This window comes from Ahaetulla prasina, chromosome 8 (genome assembly GCF_028640845.1).
Source record: "Ahaetulla prasina isolate Xishuangbanna chromosome 8, ASM2864084v1, whole genome shotgun sequence".
Taxonomy (NCBI): domain Eukaryota; kingdom Metazoa; phylum Chordata; class Lepidosauria; order Squamata; family Colubridae; genus Ahaetulla; species Ahaetulla prasina.
In genome coordinates this window covers 24,560,223-24,575,834 of record NC_080546.1, presented here as the reverse complement: position 1 = coordinate 24,575,834, position 15,612 = coordinate 24,560,223, and the positions used below count along the sequence as shown (strand labels likewise).

The 15,612-nt window shown below is 41.2% G+C and overlaps 1 protein-coding gene across 2 annotated transcripts; it reads left to right on the top strand.

Annotated features, from left to right (window-relative positions):
* Positions 1–3,688: 3,688 nt before the first annotated feature.
* Positions 3,689–8,981, top strand: DDIT4L (DNA damage inducible transcript 4 like). Of its 2 annotated transcripts, XM_058193457.1 has the most exons (4): positions 3,689–3,847; positions 4,430–4,562; positions 6,044–6,300; positions 8,643–8,981. In XM_058193457.1, exons 2-4 carry the CDS (start codon positions 4,472–4,474, stop codon positions 8,919–8,921), a joined length of 627 nt encoding a protein of 208 aa, XP_058049440.1. In that variant the 5' UTR covers positions 3,689–3,847; positions 4,430–4,471; the 3' UTR covers positions 8,922–8,981. The 2 variants fall into 2 exon arrangements, with proteins under 2 accessions (XP_058049440.1, XP_058049442.1); XM_058193459.1 differs by having other exon boundaries at positions 6,044–8,981.
* Positions 8,982–15,612: the final 6,631 nt, after the last annotated feature.

The following is a 15,612-nucleotide window of genomic DNA, read 5'->3' as shown; positions in this document are numbered from 1 at the left end:
TTATAGTACAACAATAATAACTCATAAAATAATCTGCTACAATGTCCTTCCTGTCGAAGACTACTTCAGCTTCAACCACAACAATACAGGAGCACACAATAGATTTAAACTTAAAGTGAACTGCTGCAATCTTGATTGTAGAAAATATGACTCCAGAAACAGAGTTGTTAATGCTTGGAATGCACTACCAGACTCCATGGTCTCATCCCAAAATCCCCAAAACTTTAACCAAAGACTGTCTACTGTTGACCTCACCCCATTCCTAAGAGGTCTGTAAGGGGTGTGCATAAGAGCACCAGCATGCCTACCGTTCCTGTCCTAATGTTCCCTTTGGTTGTATTCAATTTTTGTGGTTATTTCATGCTTATACTTATATATATTGTTGTGTTTGACAAAATAAATAAATAAATAAAATAAAAATAAACTTAAATGCATGAGATTAGTCTGTCAATGCAAGATTAATGTAACATGTTAACGCAACATGTTAATTTATCAAAGAGACTCCAACCTAGAACTAAGGAGAAATTTCCTGAAAATGAGAACAATTAATCAGTGGAACAGCTAGCCTTCAGAAACTTCAGTGGTCTAGAGCTCAATCTCTAGAGGCTTTGAAGAAGAGATTTGTCCACAATGGTATAGGCCCATGATGGTGAATCTATGCACAGGTGCTAGAGGTGGCACGCAGCATCCTCTCTGTGGGCACGTGAGTTGTCGCCCCAGCTCAGTTCCGCCATGCATGTACACGCTTCCTGCCATCCAGCTAGTCTTCGAGTGTCTGCCACATATGCAGAGGGCGGGGCCCATGCAGGGGACATGCACACATGCGCGGGAAAGCGGGGTGCATGCGGGTTCACATGCATGCATGGGGCGGGCCACATGCAGGGGGCGCACAAACATGCATGGGGGCTGCATGTACGGGAGCTGAACACACTGCATTTTGGGAGTACGCGCAAGTGCATTCATGCACGTACGCACACACTTTGGGCACTCGGTCCGGAAAAGTTTAGCCATCACTGGTATAGGCTGTTCTGCTTGGGCAGCAAGTTGGATTAGAAAACTTCCAATATCTCTACCAGCTCTGTTATTCTGTGTTCTGTATATTGAGCCAACACTAAACAACACACATTATTGTTTATCATAGGAATGATGGGCAGGTAGCAGCTCTTGTTCCTTTTCCATGTGCAAAAAAGCCTGCACACCAATTGATTACATCCAATTATTTCCTCCCCCCACCACTAAATGGGTTAGGGATGTCCATCAATGGTGCCTTTGCAAATTTATCTACCCAGTTCATAATCACAACAAATATAATACACCTAACAATTACAACAACAGCAGGAAAAAACTTTTTGGACATAAGATTTGAACACTAGCGGTGGAGAAGAAAGATTTGAACACTAGCGGTGGAGAAGAAAAGGAGGAAAAGGAGGAAGAGCTGGTGGCAACTAGGAGAACTTTTACATACCTTCATTTTGTGCATTGTCTGAAACCAGAGATATTGTTCAAGGCCAATCCTGCCTTGGCTAGCGCCAATGGATCACTGCAATGTGCTCAACATGAAACATGTTCTTCTCTGGACACCTGATACACCTATGTGGCACCTTTGCTCTGCAAACTGTACCGCACTGATTGCCGGTGTGCTTCCAGGTGTAATTCAAGACGCTGGTTGTCACCTATAAAGGCCTTCATGGTAACCAAGATAACGGTCAGATAAAAGCTATTTGAGTCTGAGGCAGATATGTAATTTGAGAAAACATCTCAGACTTGACCTCCCTTAGTTCTCTAGATAATAAAAGGAGAGAATGGGGGGATTAAAGATTTTTAATATTGTTAAGTGGTGTCAGCTTCCTAACTTTGGTTTCCTAGTCTGATCTCTCTCAAAAAGCTTTAAAACAACTGTTTTCCTAGATATGGGGATTGAGAGGCTAATTGGGCCCAGGAGACTGAGAGGTCATTTGCAAATGATTGTTGTCCTCTTTTGTCTTTATGCATGTTTATTATTCTAAGTAGCTGAATCTGAGTTTCAATGCCATATTACGGTAGTGACCCAAAGTCACTGTTTGAGATAAGCAGCAGTACAAGTTGATTAGAGAAAATAAATAAGTCAGCTTATAAATAAACCAGAGTTCAGAGAAGAGGTTTCTCGAACATATTTTTTTTTCTCAACCAGTAGTTTTGAAGCAGTCCAGATGGGCTAAATCACAATTTCTCCAGGATATTTAACCCACCAGCATGATTGTGCAGACTTTCTGCTAGCACAGCACAGCTATTTCGGATCTGGGAGAAGCCTCTGGATCAGTTTTCCCCTTTAACTCTCAAGTCTCGTTTTAAGCACACTACTAGTAGGACTTACACTACTCTAAGCACGTACAAGACTGAAGTTTTGCTTTGCTGCCACTCTTGGTTATGATTAAAGTAAATCTGGTAGCAAACACTGAAATGTCTCCTAGGGGGAAAAAATAGGGATTGGCTCACTTCTTGAACGCAGGATATATGTCAGGTTGAACATCCTTTTGCAGCTGGCATTGTTCAAAATGTCCCTCAGCTTTTCTTCCATCCAGCTCAAAAACCAAAATGGAAAACTCACTCTGGCTCAGCTGTATTAACTGCATGGCAAATTAGCAGCACTTATAACCTCTTTCATTCGGTGGAGTCCTTGGTGCTCTCTGACCTCGATCATTTGCTTGCAGACATTTCATTACCAGAGTAGGTAACGCCTGCAAACAATCAACCCAAGCCCAGAGAACACCAAGGACTCCCCGGTTTATTCTCTTCTGTAGGCTAATTTATTCTTTGTGTTCGGAGGAGAAAGAGAAAGAGAAGGAGAAGGAGGAGGAGGAGGAGGAGGAGGAGAAAGAGAAAGAGAAAGAGGAGAAGGAGGAAGAGGAGAAAGAGAAGGAGAAGGAGAAGAAGAAAGAGGAGAAGGAGAAGGAGAAAGAGAAGGAGGAGGAGAAAGGAGGAGAAAGAGGAGGAGGAGAAAAAGAAGGAGAAGGAGAAAGAGAAGGAGAAGGAGAAAGAGAAAGAGAAAGAGGAGAAGGAGAAGGAGAAGGAGAAGGAGAAGGAGGAGGAGAAAGAAGAGGAGGAAAAGGAGAAAGGAAAGGAGGAGGAGAAGAAGGAAGGAAGAAAGAAAGAAAGAAAGAAAGAAAGAAAGAAAGAAAGAAAGAAAGAAAGAAAGAAAGAAAGAAAGAAAGAAAGAAAGAAAGAGAGGGCTCGCCCCTCTCCCTTTCTCACCCTAGAAGTTTACCGCTTGGGGAACCGGACCCCCTGAGGCTCTAGGAGCCCTGCGGCCGCCCACCTAAACTTTTCCCAGCCATTTGAAGGACGCGCGCCCAGAGCAAAAGGAAAAGGAGCAAAGAAGCGGCTGAACGGGTCAAAACGCTCCGGTAGAAGCGAACCAGGTAACTTTCATTGCCTCTCCTCCTCCTCCTCCCCCCTCCCCCCCGCACCGCCAAACCTCTGGTTCTTCTGCCGTTCCTATTATCGAACCAAAATCACCCGCTTCTCTCCTCCGCCCCCCCCCACTCCCCCCCCCGGGCTTCTCTTCTTTCCGATTCAAACCCCTCGCTCTGCTGGCCACCGCCCGCCCTAAAAGAGCAGCCACCAATGACAAGAGAGCTTGGCTGCCAAATCGGGGGGGTGGGGCTGGGCCGTGGCGGAGGGAGCGTGAGCGGGTTACAGCCTATAAATGTCTTAAGCAGGCTTTTAAAAAGGACAGGGGGGGGGGGGTATTGGTGGCCAGAACTTCGTATCTATAATTTCTCTCTCTTTTCTTTTCTTTCAATAAGTGCTTTCTGATGACACGAGAGTCCCTGTTCTAACAAAGTTTCCCTCCTTTCCTTTTTCGCAGGTAAGAGCTTGTGCTGGAGATTGTGATTAATAAATAAAAGCTAACTCGAATGACCCGTTTTCCATTTCCTATTTAAGATTGATTTTTTTTTGTTTTTGCATTTAAACTCAAAGACGTTTTAGAATGTTCTTTGTTCTAATGAAATTTTAAAATGGGTTTGTGAATGGACTTAAAACAGGAATCCCCTTGGGCTCAAGATTCGTTGGGGTGTAATTCATTTACCCAGGAGTAGCCCTTATAAAAGCTGGTGGAATTTACTCCTGGTAGATGCCTGTGGCTGAGCAGGTGTCGGACACTGACTAGATGACCCTGGTTGATCTTGAAAAATTGGCATTTCCTCTGGTTTGTTTCCCTTGGGGTGGGGGAGAGAGCTTGCCAGGTAATTTCACAGCTTTTTGGCTAGACTGGGGAGTCAAAAAAAAACATTTTAGAATTGGGCATGTCTGTATCCTTGCTAAGGACATTGCAGGGTTGGCATAGGCCTCTGGGCATGGCCCTTATTTTCCTACTGCCTCTTCATAGTGTTCACCTGCCTTAACTTCTAACAATCTCTCGGTCAATTGGATTTGCTTCCTCACACAGTAGTCCTAATTGTAAGGTGCACCCGGGACTTGTTGATGGTGAATGCACTTCTTCAGAATGGTTGCAACCAACAACTTAAATAATAACAATTCTGAACTGATACAGCAGCGTTTTCAGCAGGCATCCTTCTCTGGTAAGTAAGATAGGATGACTGGGATGGGGCTAGGTGTGAACAGGAAGCAATCCAGATTTTAGTAAATTAGAAGTGCCCCATTTGATACCATGAGGCCATGATGCTTAGCCTCTGAAGACTGTCAAATTTCATTGACAAATAATGCCTTATAATAAAAATACAATGTTAAATTTTCATCCACTACTTTTGGAAGTCATGTCTGTTGGTATCATGCAAGCACCAAGTGTGCCCTTCGCCCAGGATTGCTACATAACAGTATTATTGGGTGAAAACATGAGATGTATCCTAATACTATATTTAGCGAAGACAGTTTTGACTATTTTCTCTGATGCAATATTTGTAGATACCTATCTTTTGTAGACAGAAAAACAAAAGCACACAAGTGAAGCTTGGCTTAAAAGTTGTCTGCAAAATTCCATACATTTTTTGGATAGAATAAGTTTAAATAAATAGCCTAATATTGAAAAATATACTTGATTCATGGATTAAGGGGTTGAGGTATAACTTTTACACTTTCTACCGAACTTAAAAGTCTCAGCATACTTTGTCAATATGATAAATAGTTTGCATCATAAAAAATGACGGGGAATAAACAGCACAAACTAGCATTAGGCTACAAATATAAATCTTTTTCAGGTTTTGCTGAAAGAAGGAATAGCTCCTTCAGTGCTAAGCATTAGCATTTCAGAAGCATATTGGCGTCCTCCAGAACTTTTAGTCTTAATTAGAAACTGTACAATTATAGATTTGATGCTTCACTGGCATGCAAGCCAGCTGGAGGATCAGAACCTAAGATATTTAAATATAATTCCTTTATAAATAATGACAACTTATTTGTTTTCTATGGGAATATAGTCTTTTTTTATAAAAAAAATGGCAGCAATAAAGATAATTTGTATAATATCTAGTTAATGAAGCGTAAGTAAATTGAATGCATTACTAGTTTCTCCAAAACTGAAGCTGGAAGGAATGTAGCAAGACCTGAAGATGTTTGCTTGGAATTAACCATTAAGACATGAGCTCCCTGATGTTTCTCTGAAGTGTGAACAATGTGTGAAAACTGCTTGATTTCTCTTTATCAGTTTCAATTGAGGAGTGCATCTATGTCCAGGACTCTCTTAATTTAGCAAAGTAAACAAGTTGATTCTTTTTTGGCATACAGCGTGGAACAACTTGGCTCTGTTCTTGACAGCCTGCCAAAATCGTAATCTTTAGAAAAACATAGTTGGATCTCCTTTTTTTTTTTAATCTATTGTGCTGTGTGTGTGTTTTTCTGCATTTTCTGTTCCATCTGGCAAGCTCTCTGTCCTATCTAGTGGCATTCTGGCTTTAGTCTGATGACCCACAGCTGTTTGTGATGGTATGTTTGTGCATATGATACTTGCAATGAACTCCAATGTAATAGTTGGATGCTAGAAGTGGTGGGTGGCTAGTTTCTTCAAATGGAGAATCTCTTCTAATTTTCACTTTTTTCTTTGCAGACTTTGACTATTGGGATTTTGTAGCGCCTGAGCCCAACTTTAATGAGACGGTGTTTGAGGAACGAACGTGTCAGAATCTAATTAGAATGCTGGAGAACTGCCTCTCTAAATCCAAACAGACTAGACTGCATTGCTCAAGGGTCTTGGTCCCTGAGAAATTAACTCGGAGGATAGCTCAAGATGTCTTGCGTCTCTCTTCTACAGAGCCTTGTGGTTTGCGAGGCTGCATTATTCATGTCAACTTGGAAACTGGAAATGTATGTAAAAGGCTGGATAAGATTGTTTGGGATCCCAGCGTCATTCCTACTTTTGAACTGACACTGGTGTTCAAGCAAGACAATTGTTCATGGCCCAGTTTCAGAAGTTTATTCCCTAGAGTTTGTTTTACTTCTAGCGATAAGCAGACTCTGATCTTGAGCCCTGGGTTTCGTTTAATTAAGAAAAAATTATACTCCTTGATTGGGACAGTGGTTGAAGAATGCTGAAAAGTGTATTAGAAAGTGTACTGAAAAGAGAACTAAGCTTACAGCCCTTAGAAATAGAAGGGATATTTGCACAATAAACCACTGATGCTCTCAAAACTATCTGGTGCTATGTAAAATAAGGAGCAGCAGCTCCTTGATACTTGAAACATTCCTTGGTTAGCAAAGTTATGGCAAGCCCAATGGCTATCCTGATTGCTATTTATTGCTAGCAGTTGAACTAAATGGTTCGGCATTCTTTGATATTTATTTTTAGTATGAGTTTCCTGGATTGTTTTTAATCCAAATTGGGGGAAATTTCTCATAAGCTTTCAAGAAACAAACTAGCCTCTAACTAAATAGATCAAAGAGGTAGGAATGATGCTTCCAAAATGCTGCTCATAGCTGCATTGGTAGTATCAAATAAAAGAGACAGGACATAAGATAATTATGAGAGATTTTGAAGCTGTTGTTGCTTTTTCTTCAAGATCATCTTCTTAACTAACAACATTTGTCATAATTCCTCTATAACATTCAGGAGCCTTACTCTGGCTTCCTACAACCTGGTATCTTCTTGATGTATTGCCTCTACAACTGTTGGCACGCCCATCCAGCATGACCAAAGGCTGGAAATTTTAAGTCCCAACCTTTGTAAGGAGTGCCATCTTGAAGAAAAGTCATCTTACCTGCCACGATTGACTTGCCTTCCATGCTAAAAGATTTGCAGGGAGCTAGCTTGCCCAAATAATCATGAATAATTGCATTAGAGTTCTACACTCAGTTTTATAAATACAATAGTGCTGAAGTCCACAAAACACTTTATGTACATTTGGCCTTGAACGATTTGTGTTGCTTTGTAGTCAATTTATTAGAATGCTTATTGTTGTCATGCTATGTTTTAGTTAGCATGCCCAATTTGGGAGGTAAAAGCAGTCTATGGATTATTATTACTATTTTTTTGCCGATTGTAAGTGAACAGCAATAATCTAGAATCTACATGTCCAATTGATAGTCGTAAATGATGTCAAGACATTGCTTCACTATAAACTTTAAAGCTCTTATTAAACTGATTCTCGCAAAGAATCGGTGAAATACCACTCCTTTCCTTCAGTGATTTTTGGCTGAGTTATGGAAAAGATAAAGATAAGAAAGGTTTGGGTATCCAGCTTTCTTCTAGACACACATATACACTGCAGATATCCAGAATCCAAGAAGCAAACTCTACAATTCTTAGCATAGTCATACACAAATATAGATGAATTCTCACTTCAGCAGGATTGGGAACAAGTCCCAGATCTTGTCTCTTTTTGATACCTGCAAAGCTGGGAATCCTAATTCTTCTTAAACTGGTGCTATTTAGATAGACAGGGGACTGGAATTTCAAGCTTTTTGGCCTGATAACTATGAATTATGAGGACTACATCCTCATTATTCTGGAGAGCATTGTCTTGGAGAAGGCTGCTCTAGATCCCCAGCTAACTTCTCTTGATGGCAAGAAATATAGAAATGTAATACCTACTATTGACCTTTTAGGAAAATCTGTAAACATTGGAAAAGATGAGATCCATGCTTCCTAGGAATTAGAATAATGTATTTTATAGCATGAAGCTTTCATGAGTTGTAACAAATAAATAACATTACATGTCCATTCTAAAAGAAACATAAAGTATCTTTTCCTCCAGAATATCTAGTGGGGACCAGACTCTAAATTGTACAAGCAGAAAGAAACGAGGGAAGGAAGGTGAAAACGCCACTGAATTTTTGTTTCGTTTTTGTGTAGTAGATTTTGCACCTTGCCTTGTATGCAGTGGAAAGGATAGATAAGTCAAACTACTCTTGTGAAACACACTTTTCTTTAAATCACTTTTCATAAACTATTTAAATCACGATAAACTGATACGTAAAGTATGTAAGGTTTATTTTTGCTCTGTTGAATTTAATATTTGAAGGATAAAAACATATGTAGTCTAATGCAGGTGTTTTGGGGAAGGGTTGCCTCTAAAGATGCAGAAGGCTATGAATTATATTTAGCTGACTTTAAACTTGAAAGTTGTGCACTTCTCTCAGCCGGCCAACTGAGACTGTGTTGTCCTGGCCTTAGATCTTTATAAACTAGTGTTTCATCTTCTGTGTTATAGCCCATCTACAGCATGGATTCTCCTTGCCTCTGGATTCATCAAGATTACGAGACCTTCTTTAGCAAACTCAGGAGACAGATAGAGGCAAGGAATAATAAAAATGAAAGCTGTGGCAGCAAAAAAAAATCTGCTTTTGTAAGATTAGAAATCCAGAGTTTCAAATTTTCTGTTATTATCACCGCTTTATTAGTTTGTACATATGTTCTGAATTGCACTGATGCGGCAGGCTCCCTTATTGTTGTGAAGTTAGGAAATGTTTTTTTCTTACTTCTGTCATAGCAATGTTCTTAAATGTGATACTTATGTAAGTCCATCTATAAATAAAAATATATATTTTAATTCCCAGCACTCGAGTTATCATTGAAAGCATAAAGATACTTTATCTGGTATTTTTCACAAATGCAACATATAAATGCAGCAATCCTTTTCTAATGAATGTAACAGATTCCGCATGAGGCGATTTTCAGATAAAACGTGAGACTTATCTGTTAGTATCTAATCCTCTGTGTAAATACAGTGTTCAACTATGGTGGGCACAAAATAGCCTAAGGAAAAAGTATAGAAAAATTCTTTGAAGAACAGAAAGATAGAATGACTTTAAAATATGATGTTACTTCAAACCATGCTAGCAGCTATTCTCATAAATTGGATTGAGTCCACATGTCTCTTAACCTGTGAATTATGATTTGCAAAAAAAAAAAAACCCACTTGAATTAAAAATTGCTATCATCCCTTGAAATTTCTCTGGATTAGCAATATTTGAAAGTAAGTTTGGGGATAAATTCTAAACCCCACACAAAAGTTCAATTTAAGTATTAGTGATTTGGGGCATCACTATGAGAGAAACACAGTTCCCAGCGTATGTGGAATCCTAGGAAATGTTTACCTGTAGCTCACTTAGACGACCTTATTTTTTTTCTAAAATAAGCATTTGAATTCTTAGTATCTTTCCTATTATTCACTATTTTATCTGGGAGCAATAGGAACCTTCCCTTGTTTTGTTTAGGTCTCAAAAGAAGATGAGAATTTTCTGCAGAATTTGTTTTTCTAAAAATCTTCACACTCCGATGAACTCAACCTTCAATGCTTCAATGGTTTTATATTTTATTGAAAACAGACTTCCCAGGAGAAGGACATAACGAAAGATGAAATACTATGCAGTTGTGAGAAAATGCTGAATTAAGTTTATTGTGGGTTTTGTGTCATCTTAAACCATATCGGGCCTCATTCCAAGCCATAATATATTTTGTTTGCATGATCCAAACTGGGTCCATTATCTCTGGATAATGTTGCAAGATCCATTCTGGGTTGATTACCAGGACCAGAGGTTTACTCTGATAAACCAGTAAACCTCTGGTCCCGGTAATCAACCCAGAATGGATCTTGCAACATTAGCCAGAGACATGTATATTTGCCTTCATATTTTGTTTGGTTTCAGCTTAGAATAATATTGTGAGACTCTAGCTACAATGGTTTATGATTGAGGACAATATATAATCAGCCAATATCAATTGTGTATTTGTGTGTGGGCAGGCAAGGATGCATTTTTTTGCTTCAAATTTGTTTTTGGTACTTATGCTACTTTCTCACTCCCAAGTTTTGATTGCAATAACAAATTTTCCCCGTCACGCATATGTTTAGAAGGATCAGCACATGCTGGGTTTTTCACTGAACAGGGTCTTTCTTTTGTAGTCAATGCAAATCTTTCCCTTCAACTGAATGTAGTAAAGTTGTAATAGAGTTAACAGAACTACATTCATATATCATCATACATGGTTGTTCAACTGCAAGGATAATGGATCTGGACAAATGGAAACTGCAAAAAAAGTTGCATTTTAGAGTGTGCCTTTCCATTGTCAATTTCTCTTTCTACACGTACACACATACACACTCATTTTGTCCATCTTCAAAACTTAACATTCTCTCAATCATTTTGACACCGTCGTCTTGGAATTCTTTGAATAGGTGATTCCGTTTTGGCTTCAGAGCTAACAGCACTCATTGCTCGACCATTAGAATGAAGTGCAGGAATTTGCTGGAGGGAGAACTACATTTTAAGTTTTGGGGATCTATTTATAATTCTTCAGCACTCCTTTTGAATGCCCTGAACTTCCAAAATGATGTTTAATAAATCTTGGTTTGGCATTAATGTTTTTGCTTCAACAAAAATTAATTGGCGTGAGAAGGCAGTAAAAATCTAGCAATACATAAAGGGAGTTCGGGCATTTTTCTTTCCTTTTTTTCCCCCTTTGTGCACTTTGGGATTAAGCCAAACCCTTCCGGAAAGCTGGCAAAAAAATCCACTCTGTATCTTTCTCAAGTCCAAAGGGGAACATAGTAAACATTTCCATCTATCACTCTCAGTGCTGCAGAGTGCTGAGAGAGTGAGACTCAACAATTGGTGTATGATTAATTGTTACAATGGTTCCTCTTTTTTTATTGAAAATATATCCAGAACCAGGTAGAGTTCTTATTAGCTGTGCAACCCCGAAAAGCTGAACCAGAGGTCTGGATTGTGTCTGTGTGTCTGGATGTGTGCATATTACAGAGATACATATCATCTTGTTCATGCTGACTGTTGGAATAGAATAGAATAGAATTTTTTATTGGCCAAGTGTGATTGGACACGCAAGGAATTTGTCTTGGTGCATACGCTCTCAGTTTACATAAAAGAAAAGATACCTTCATCAAGAATTCTAAGGTACAACATTTAATGATAGTCATAGGGTACAAATAAGCAATCAGGAAACAATATCAATATAAATCATAAGGATACAAGCAACAAAGTTATAGTCATACAGTCATAAATAGAAGGAGATGGGTGATGGGAACAATGAGAAGATTAATAGTAGTGCAGACTTAGTAAAATAGTTTGACAGTGTTGAGGGAATTATTTGTTTAGCAGAGTGATGGCCTTCGGGGAAAAACTGTTCTTGTGTCTAGTTGTTCTGGTGTGCAGTGCTCTATAGCGTCGTTTTGAGGGTAGAAATTGAAACAGTTTATGTCCAGGATATGAGGGGTCTGTAAATACTTTCACAGCCCTCTTTTTGACTCGTGCAGTATACAGGTCCTCAATGGAAGGCAAGTTGGTAACAATTGTTTTTTCTGCAGTTCTAATTATCCTCTGAAGTCTGTGTCTGTCTTGTTGGGTTGCAGAACCAAACCAGACAGTTATAGAGGTGCAGATGACAGACTCAGTAATTCCTCCGTAGAACTGTATCAGCTGCTTCTTCGGCAGTTTGAGCTTTCTGAGTTGGCGCAGAAAGAACATTCTTTGTTGTGCTTTTTTGATGATGTTTTTGATGTTTGCTGTTCATTTTAGATCTTGCGATATGGTAGAACTTAGAAATTTGAAGGTCTCTATTGTTGATACTGTGTTGTCTAGTATTGTGAGAGGTGGAAGTATGGAAGGGTTTCTCCTAAAGTCTACCACCATTTCTACAGTGTTGAGTGTGTTCAGTTCCAGATTGTTCCGGTCGCACCACGAGGCTAGTTCTTCAACCTTCCGTCTGTATGCGGATTCATCATTGTCTCAAATGAGACCTGTTACTGCCTATTATATTATTGTGTCAATTATATTGCATTCTTTCATATTTGATCATTAGCTGCCATGTCACCTGCTATTAAAAGAATGAAAAATACAGAGCAATAAATAAAGGAATGCTGGGAAACATTTATTTTTCTTTTGTCAATAAATGCAGAAAGGAAGAGAAGGCTAGGCAAAGGGCAGAAGACTATAGAACTGGGGGAAAAATAATAAACTTGTGCATCCTTCCTTTGGATACTATCAGATTTAAGATCCAGACTGCCTCATCCAAATGAATATTGCTGCTAATTGCTCTGCCATTGGTTCTAATGAGGCTGAATGCTCTCCAAGCCTCTAAGGATGTGGTTGTGCTTGAGAACAAAACTCTTGTGTTTACTGGGTGGCCTTTTCTGCTGATTATTAAAAGAACTTTCCAAGTAATTCATGTATTGCAAACTCTTAGTGAATGCTGCCTTTGTGAACATAATTGGCAAGTTTAGAAGATTCACAATATGGGCAGTGGTTGTTTTTTATTAGTTTTCCAATTTATTGTTTGTTTGTTTACTTACTTACTTGCAAGATTTCTGTGCCAATCTTGCTCTTTTGCTGAAGTCAGCAAGTAACAAAACAAATCTGGGCAGCCTATTATTTAGCCAGGTCAGAATCCACTCCAAATTAAGCACTTTTCCAACTCGCTGACCAATGAGAGATTCCAGCCTGCAATTTGATTGCAGAAAATATGACTTCTGTAACTGAGTTGTTAATGCTTGGAATACACTACCTGACTCTGTGGTCTCTTCCCAAAATCCCCAAAGCTTCAACCAAAAACTATCTACCATTGACCTCACCCCATTCCTAAGAGGTCTGTAAGGGGCGCGTGCATAAGAGCACCAGCGTGCCTACCGTTCCTGTCTTATTGTTTCCTTTTGTTATATCCAATTAATATAGTCATTACATACTCATACTCATATATATGCTTATATATTGTACAATTATTTTATGCTTATGCTTATATATACTGTGTGACAAAATAAATAAATAAAATAAAATAAAATAAAATAAATAAATTGATCCTCCTGTGGAAAGCAGTGAGATGTTTACAGGTATTGCAATTTCATCGTTCCCGGATGGCATTATACATTTTACGACTGCAAAACTTGGTATTTATTTATTTATTTATTTATTTATTTATTTATTTATTTATTTATTTATTTATTAAACTTCTATACCGCACCATCTCCCGTAGGACTCAGGGTGGTTCACAGCCATGTTTAAAATACAACAATATAATAAATAACAATATAAAAACAATTAAAACCAAATATTAGATGGCCGAATCACTAAAACGGTAAAACCGATTTAAAACCCATTTAAAATTCCATTAAAATATTTCTTAAGCTAGTCCCGCTCGCTGGAATAGTATGGTCTTCAGTTCACGTTTGAAGGCCCGGAGGTCGGGGAGTTGTCGTAACCCCGGAGGAAGCTCGTTCCACAGGGCCGGTGCTGCCACAGAGAAGGCCCTCCCCCTGAGAAGGCCCGCTCTGTGGGAGCACACAGGTCGTTGGGAGGCAATCGGCAGCAGAAGGCGGTCTCGTAGATATCCCGGTCCTAAGCCATGGAGCGCTTTAAAGGTGGTAATCAGAACCTTGAATTGCACCCAGAAGGCCACCGGCAGCCAGTGCAGGCCGCGCAGGATAGGTGTTATGTGGGAGCAATGCGGTGCTCCCTCTATCACCCGCGCGGCCGCATTCTGGACTAGCTGGAGCCGCCTGGTGCTCTTCAAGGGGAGCCCCACGTAGGGAGCATTGCAATAGTCTAGGCGGGAAGTGACGAGGGCGTGAGTGACCGTGCGTAAGGCGTCCCGGTCAAGGAAGGGGCGCAATGGCGGATCAGGTGGACCTGATAAAATGCTCCCCTGGCGACAGCTGTCAAATGTTCCTCTAAGGACAGCCGATCGTCCAGGAGAACGCCTAAGTTGCACACTACTCCCCTGGGGGTCAGCACTTCCCCCCCAACAGTCAGCGATGGTGTAAGCTGACTGTACCGGGATGCCGGAACCCAAAGCCACTCTGTCTTGGAAGGTTGAGCCGGAGCCTGTTCCTCCCCATCCAGACCCGCACGGCCTCAAGACACCGGCCCATCACCTTGACAGCTTCGTTGGGGTGGTTTGGGGTGGAAATGTACAGCTGAGTATCATCAGCGTACAGATGATAATCCATCCCGAAACCACGGATAACCTCACCCAGCGGCTTCATATAGATGTTGAACAGGAGAGGCGAGAGAACAGACCCCTGAGGCACCCCACAAGTGAGGAACCTTGGGGTCGATCTCTGCCCTCCTGCCAATACCATCTGCAAATGGTCAGAGAGATAGGAGGAGAACCACCGATAAACGGTGCCTCCCACCCCCAATCCCTCCAACCGCCGCAGCAGGATACCATGGTCGATGGTATCAAAAGCCGCTGAGAGATCTAACAGAACCAGGAAAGAGGAACATCCCCTGTCCCGGGCCCTCCAGAGGTCATCCACCAACGTGACCAAAGCTGACTCGGTGCTGTATCCGGGTCTGAAACCGGACTGGAACGGGTCAGATAGACAGTTTCCTCCAGGTATTGAGGAAGCTGATATGCCACCACACTCTCAACAACCTTCGCCAAAAAGCGAAGGTTGGAGACTGGACTATAGTTCGCTAATACAGCTGGGTCCAGGGAGGGCTTCTTGAGGAGGGGCCTCACCACCGCCTCTTTCAAGGCGGTGGGGAAAATGCCCCCCAACAAAGAAGCATTGGTTACTCCCAGGAGCCAGCCTCATGTAACCTCCCGTGTGGCCAGTACCATCCAGGAGGGACACGGGTCCAATAAACATGTGGTGGGATTCAACCTACCCAACAACCTGTCCATGTCATCAGGAGTCACAGGATCAAACTCAGCCCAGATAACACTCTCAAGACTCGTCCCCACCATTCCGCCCGGATCTATCCAATCAGTGTCCAGTCCGTCCCAAATCTGAGCGATTTTATCAGACAGATACTGTACAAAATCCTCAGCACGCCCCTGTAAGGGGTCCTCCCGAGCCTGCTGCGTAAGCGGGTCACCCTAAACACCCTAAACAGGGTGGCTGGGCAATTATCTGCCGATGCGATGAGTGCGGAGAAATAATTATGTTTCGCCGCCCTGGTCGCCACTAGGTAGGTCTGAATATATGACCTCGCTAGTGTTCGGTCAGGTTCGGAGTGGCTGGACCTCCAAGCGCTCCCTAGGCGTCTTTTCCGGCGCTTTATCTCTCTCAGCTCCTCGTTATACCAAGGAGCTGGTCGAGTTCATCGCCGGGTCAGAGGCCGCAAAGGCACGATGCAGTCTAAGGCACCAGCTGCCGCCTCCTCCCAGGCGGCTACCAGTTCCTCGGCCGAGCCGTGGGCTAAGTCCCTTGGAAATGGCCCAAGCTC

What these genes read in the sequence shown, in the direction of transcription:
- DDIT4L (XM_058193457.1), top strand. Translation starts at nt 4,472, where the DNA reads ATGCACTTCTTCAGAATGGTTGCAACCAACAACTTAAATAATAACAAT. An exon ending in TCAGCAGGCATCCTTCTCTG is followed by an intron (nt 4,563 to 6,043) that starts GTAAGTAAGATA and finishes TTTTCTTTGCAG; the next exon opens with ACTTTGACTATTGGGATTTT. An exon ending in TCAACTTGGAAACTGGAAAT is followed by an intron (nt 6,301 to 8,642) that starts GTATGTAAAAGG and finishes TCTGTGTTATAG; the next exon opens with CCCATCTACAGCATGGATTC.